At 37.7% G+C, this 6,856-nt stretch overlaps 1 protein-coding gene across 1 annotated transcript in view; it reads right to left on the bottom strand.

Annotated features, from left to right (window-relative positions):
• Positions 1–6,856, bottom strand: part of FAM13A (family with sequence similarity 13 member A) — a 264,125-nt gene that overhangs the window by 203,791 nt on the left and 53,478 nt on the right. The window contains exon 5 of the mRNA XM_012805358.2: positions 4,167–4,344. Coding sequence (XP_012660812.2) covers positions 4,167–4,344 — 178 coding nt within the window. The remainder of the gene's footprint in view (positions 1–4,166; positions 4,345–6,856) is intronic.

The raw sequence follows: 6,856 nt of genomic DNA, 5'->3' as shown, positions 1-6,856 counted from the left end.
CATCTAACATTTACTGATGTTATCGAAACACCTAATTACACACGTATAGATGATGCAGATACAAGTTATGAGTTAGTGATTTGATACCGCTAACTTACTGCCTTATCTTTCTGTAAGATTTGAGGCCATCTTGCAGAAAACCATTTTGGTGCTATTGTTAAGGAAAAACGTAATATCCTGGATAGGAGCTTATCATTCAAAATACAGAACTGATTTACTTCTAAGTCTCAGGAATATCTGCAATATTACTGCTTACCAACTGATTAGCATTGAAACACTTGTTTCAAAGAATAGAATTTATGTATCTGTAGATAAAGGTAAAGGAAACAAGGTTTGAAGCAAAATTTGGTCAAACTTACTTACTCATCAGTAGCAATTAGTAAATTATTAGTGATCAAGACATTGATGCTATTAAATCACGAAAGCTAATTGAGGATGCGCATTGGGTTTTAATGCAAAGTGCCAAGAATGTTAACAAACAACAACAACAAAAAACCCCCAAACCAAAAAGGTCTAAGCTTAAAAAAAAATTAGGGAGTCTGTGGGCTCTTCATCAACATCGCTTAACAAGTAGATTTTTAAATTAACTCTAAACAGAAAATAAAAATATTTAGTGTTCTAGTATTACCGACCTCAGTGTTGACTACTTTTTTGTCAAGGGAAAGCTTCAGATTCAAAGGTGTCATAGGAATTAACAATGTTGGGGAAATAACATTTATAGCAGAAGTGCTGTTTATAAGTTCAGGAGGAAATTAGGTTCCATAGTCTGTAGGTTTAAAGAAAAATCATGCATATCCGACAATAAACTTTAAAATTCTTCACCTTATCTTAAGAAAACAGATTTTCTGAATGTATTGGCGCAATCTGCTGACTCACTAGGTTCACAGTACAGAGCCTCACAGCAGAGTCTCAAGGGAAAAGGCTGAGTCATGCATGAAGATATGGTGCATGATTTTGAGAGCAAGGGTACAGGGCAGCACGGATGAGGAAAGAGGCTGGTGGGGTGTGAAATAATGTAAAGTGTGCACAGCTACGACGCAAAGAACCAGAAAGACACACGACAGTTTTCTTGACAGAGGCTTTGTTTGGCAGTCTGGGATTCCCCAGAAAGGCTGCAAGAAGCCTTCCACGAGAGGCAGAAGGAAGGGTCACGGATCAGTCTTATTTTCTCCTGACTTCTGCTTCCCTCTAACCTAAAGGGCTTAATGGTTCTAGAGCTCTGGGTTGCTTTTTCCAACCCCTCTTGGTAGCCTCTAGGGAATCAAGATCCTAATTTACAGTCCAAAAGTGAATCTAGGCAGGTAGGTGGCTGATGCGGCTGCAAGGCAGCAGCCAAGGAGAAGGGTCCAGCGTTCCTAAAGCAGAACAAGGGTCTAAGCCTGGTGGCCACAGATTGGTGTGGCAGGTGGGGAGAGCCCAGGCAATCCAAGGAGGCCAGAAGATGTGCCGGTCATACAAGTACGAGGTTGAAGACATTGGCTTGGTTTAGAAATTTTATTGGACAAGATATTTTGTATCTTTTATTAAATATTAAAAAGCATATCAATCCTGTAAGAAGTTTATATAATATGTAAGAGAAAAAGGAAAACTATAACAACTAAGGTAAGAGAAATGTCCTGTTTCTCTAAGCAGTGCTGTCTGTTATGTCGTAGGACGCACAGTCTACACACTCTGATTTTTCCCTAAGGAAACTTTAAATGCATTCAGTTAAATGTCTGTGAATTCCAATACTGCTCTGCTAATTGACTACTGTGCACCAGGACCTTCTTTTGTGGTCTCACTTAAGTTTCAAAGCAAACACTGTGGGTCTTGTTTTACAGAAAACTTAACAGAAAACTAAACACAGCAGGTCGAGCTTTATCTGCCTTTGATACATCATGCTATCCAAAGCACTGAAAAGCCAGCGCCCATTTTTATAACTCCAAAACTTGGTAGAAGCAATTTCTGATGATTTCAAAGAATAATAAAGTATTCAAGAGGATTTTTACCTGTCTGAAAAAATAGGGAATTTTTAATGTCTGAAAATATTGAGAATTCCCTTAGGAAAACTATATACAACATATACAGTTTACAGTTCCAGGTTGGCTAAATTTTTCAGAGAAATATTTACTACTGTGTCATAGTGTATTATAAAAATATATTTTAAATTATAAAAATGTAGTGGACTCTGGGGTGCTGCCCAGATATCCCCTTCATGCCGGAAGTAATCACTACCCACCCCGCCCCTGCAGAGTGTTGCCTGCTTATGGTTTGAAGCCAGGTCTCTCTTTGGAGAGTATACCACCTCCTGGGGTGCAGCTGACCTCCAGTGACTGTTGGAAATGGGGCAAAGACATCAAATCCTTTGATTCAATTAGGGATCTCTCAGAAAGTCCATCCCATGTTCAGAGCTGCTCCGGGATGGAATGAAGTCTTTGCTTCACTGCATGGCAGGTCAACTTCTGCAGAATCCTTTTCTCCTCTACTCCTTACAGGTACAAGGGAGTACTCCCCAAAAGTACCACCCAATAAAACTCCTACTTGAAAATTCAGTCTCGAACTTAGCATCTGGGACAACCCAACCCATGGCATGACGTGAGACAATAAGCATGAAAGTGCTGGGACAAGGTGATACTGACAGAAGAAGGTAGAATTTTAGATATAATGATTCAGGGAAAAAGAAACGAAAAATAAGTATTCAACAAGGAAAAAAAAACCAAGCTAAGGATCTGATAGAACAGGCAAAACAAACAAAAAACCAAATATATGAATAGAAAGAAAGACAAACAGCCCTTAAACATAAGTAAAAATTCTATCTCATTCGTAATAAAATAAATGCAAAATAAAAGCATGTTGGCACTAGCAATGAACAATCTGAAAATAAAATTTAGAAAACAGTTACGTTTAGAATAGCATCCAAAAGAATAGTATATTTGATTGGTTACAGGAGCAGGTTCCCAGAAATTTCAGATCAAGCCCAATCTTATAAGTCAGTAACAAAGTATAGATCTGTGTTTTATACTCATTCAATAAACATTCTATATGCAAATACATTTCACCTCTTCTAGAATCTAGAGATTCAAAATTACTCAACAATGGTCTACTTATACCTTCATTAGATCACCAAAAAAAACGAACAGGTAAGATTAAAAAGAACAAATACAGGCTTTTTACTATCACAGCTCCTACTTAATAAGATAAAAACATTAGTGGAGGCTGTGTGAGATGCTTATTCACGAGCCCCTAACATATCCTACAAAATGCCATTATTGAAAAGTTAACTTCTTTAAAGTGGAAAGCAGGATAGTTATTAAGACAGCCCTTCTCCCCAAATTGGGCTCTGAATGGCCTGGAATCCTGCAGTCACCAAGACCTAAGCCAGAGTCTAAATTTTGACAGTCGTCCTGAAAATGGCAGCATTACTAGCTGAATGAGCATATAGATTAATGGAGTGGAAAAGTAAATATGCTACTTAAAAAAAAAGAAAAAAGCTTGCTGAGAATTTCCATGGACGTTTACAACGTGAGTGTTCTTTCTTCTAACTAGAAGGAATGTGTTTAATATCCGAAGATTAATAGGAGAGTTAAAAGCCAAGATCTCTGGACTGCAAGATCATGTATTATATATCATCAACTAAAGAGCATTAAGGAATAACAGAGAAAATAAAATATGAAGCTTTACACGAGTTCTGTGGCCAGTGATGTAACACTACCAAAGCAGAGTAGCTTCTTTCTAGCCTAGCTCATGTCAAGAAAATGAATAAACGAAATTGAGGTTACATTTTTCTGTCACTGACATAATTCTACTCATAATTTCCCATCTAGTAGCAATAATTTGAACTTAATCACTATTAAAAATACTATATTATACTCTTTTCCTTTCTGCTAAGCAACATTTCAGAGTACAGATTTTTTAAATGCACTTTTTTGAAAATAAAACTTATTTCCAGAATTATAAATAAGGTTATTTGAATTACTGTATATTATGGCTTCATCAAAAGGCATAGCTGCCTCTTTCAAAATCTTCATGAAAAACAAAACTAAATACCCAGTAACAAGATGGAACTTCTCCTACATGATTAGGTTGATATTTCAGATCGAATTCTGCTTCTGCATCTCAGGAATTTCTGAAAGTAGCAAATAGAAAAGTGAACATGATGATATTAAGAGCAAACTCCACTAACTTACTGAAAGCAATTTGGCCCAAATACAGTAGCGAGATTGTGAACATTCATGCGATTCTGCACGTGATGCTGGGCGACTTTTGTCAAGAACTGGCACAGGTACTTGAGGAGGCAGTAGTGGGTGTCTGGCAGCTCTTTAATTAAGTCTCTTAAGCTGCTTTCCTGAGCGTCATGTCTGCCATCTGGAAAAAAAAATAATAAAAAATGTTCTGAGGCATAACGCACAGTGACATCAGCGAAGGCATGGAGGTGGAGCACATTCTAACACCACTCAGAAAAAAATTCCTCACAGATGGAGAGGCCTTGACTATTTGACTTTTTTTCACGTTAAAGAATTACCAATTTTTTCAAGAAACTTAGAATCTTGCAAGCGCTATTCAGTGCATAAAATGGGATTGGATTTAATTTTATGTTTTCTTCTCCAAAATTAAGGTAATGGTTAGCTTTTCAATCCATAGTGGAATCTGACATTTGATTTTTGTCTTCAATTTTTCAAAAATAAGACTCTCTCAGTTGAATAAAACTTGATACAAGACCTCATTGGGTCACCATGAGGAACATGATTGGGATTCTGTGCCCCAAGAAGACTGAAGTTAACTTTTAAGGTTTCTATACAGCTTTTTAATCTTGACAAAGATTCTCTCCTTGACCCAAATCTAATGAAGCTTCTCTGAGCTATTTTTCAACTAGCCCCTGTCTTGGGCATGTTCTCAAGACCCCACTTTTAATAACTGCCAAGTTAGTTTGGCCCCAATTCCCCACCCTTGATGTCTAATGGCCCCAGATAAGTGATTAAATTCCTCATTTCCCACTGTCCCCCAGGTGCTATGTGATTGATTCCCTTGGCCTATCTTCGGTCAGAATCCTGTGTGGTCAGTTTAACCTCCATCTCTCCTTAACCCTGACGTTTCCTCTTAGTAATTTTTCAAACACTGATGTGCTCCATCCCGACTCTACTACTTGGCTATAAAATTCCCACTTTTCCTTGTGTTCCAAATTGAGCCCAATTTCTCCCCACCACCCCGTAAAACCCCAAGGCAGCACTCCCCAACCTAACACAATAGTCTCATATAAAGACTTGCCATATTTTCACAAACATCAAAGGGAATAACTTTTTAAAGATACTATCTAACATGTCATAAAGTTCAGAGTTTGATATATGACTCCCATACAGCTCAAATTGTCTAACACTGTGCCAAAATCCATAGGCATACATATGAACACCTTCTCTTAATCTCAAAGATTTGCTTTGCTGATACTTAAGTTGCTACCTTATGTAACTTTGTGCACTACTTTCTCTCAAAGGAAAATACAAATCTTTTATAACGCATAGTATAACGAATACAGTAGTTTAGGGGAATAATCACAACGCATCCCTTTAACAGATGCCTAAGACAATGAAAATTTAATCCAGTTATAATTAATACACAGGTTGGATTTCTGAGTTAAGTCACCTTTAGCCATTCAACTGAATAAGAAACAAAAAAGTGAGCCAAATGAGATACAAAGGAAGAGGATTAGTCAATGTTGCAAAACACTTGGGTAACACAATGCCATGGCCAGGAAGTGAAAACACAGGGAAGGTCACACACCATGCCCGTGAGTGGCTGCAGGGCACAGGGTCAGAATAAAGGCTGGGGAGTCATTTCCTGGGGGAGGGACATGGGACTAAGTGGTGCTGCTCCTGACGACTCTGTTTCCCACTGCACTGTGATCTTAACCAGCAGGGAGATGTAAGAATTGGAAATAATTAAGGTCGACCGATTGAAAATTAACTGAAGTTACCCATTTCTCATGCCTTTCTATTGCAAAAATAAGCAAAGAGACACCAGGAGAAAAGGTAATTTTACTGTGCCTTTTTTTTTCTTTTCATGGTGACTAATTCAAAGTGAGTCTGGATGTTTTCAAGGGTGTATGCTCTGTTTAAAATTGTGGTCTAATTCCCAGCATTTAAAGATGTAAGCAACAGCATTCCAACAGCCATTATCATATTGGGGCTTTGGCCTTCTGGCTCAAACTGTCAGGCTGGCAACGGGTGAGGACACTCCTCATACATCCAAACTAATAACCAAAATAATTATAAATTATAACAATTACACCTTAAAGAAAGCAGCACTTTCATTATTTAGTTCAAATTTTTGAAAGATGATAATTTTTCCAGGAAATACAACTGACAAATAACCGAAAGGGAGGCAGACGTAGTCACAGAGTTTCACGCATGACAAACTAAAATGAAATCCTTTACGGTCTGAATGGAAGAATTAATAGATACGTTCTCAAAAGGCAAAAGTACTTGAGAAAGAAATATATCTACCTCCTTCTATCCAGAAGGCTTTCTGTTTCCTACGATGGAAGATGGATTCATGGACTCACCCACTGGGCAAGGATGTGGGCAACCTCTACATCCGCAGCACACTCGAGTCTGAACCTTAATATTTACGTGTGTACTTTACTTCCTGAGTCCTCTTCAAATAAACTGACAATACGTTAAAGACCATAATTATCATCATGACTTTTCTTCTCTCCTCTTTTCACAGCGATTAATTATGCGCTAACATTCTGAGAATGTGTAATTTGTAACGTGTTTCCAGAAATACACTTCAGTGCATAAAATGGGATTGGATTTAATTTTATGTTTTCTTCTCCAAAATTAAGGTAATGGTTAGCTTTTCAATCCATAGTGGAATCTGACAT

This window comes from Otolemur garnettii, unplaced genomic scaffold (genome assembly GCF_000181295.1).
Source record: "Otolemur garnettii isolate 467f Iridium unplaced genomic scaffold, OtoGar3 scaffold00039, whole genome shotgun sequence".
In the NCBI taxonomy this organism is placed as follows: Eukaryota; Metazoa; Chordata; class Mammalia; order Primates; family Galagidae; genus Otolemur; species Otolemur garnettii.
The sequence above is the reverse complement of the archived record's forward strand: the minus strand, read 5'-3'. Positions and strand labels throughout refer to the sequence as shown.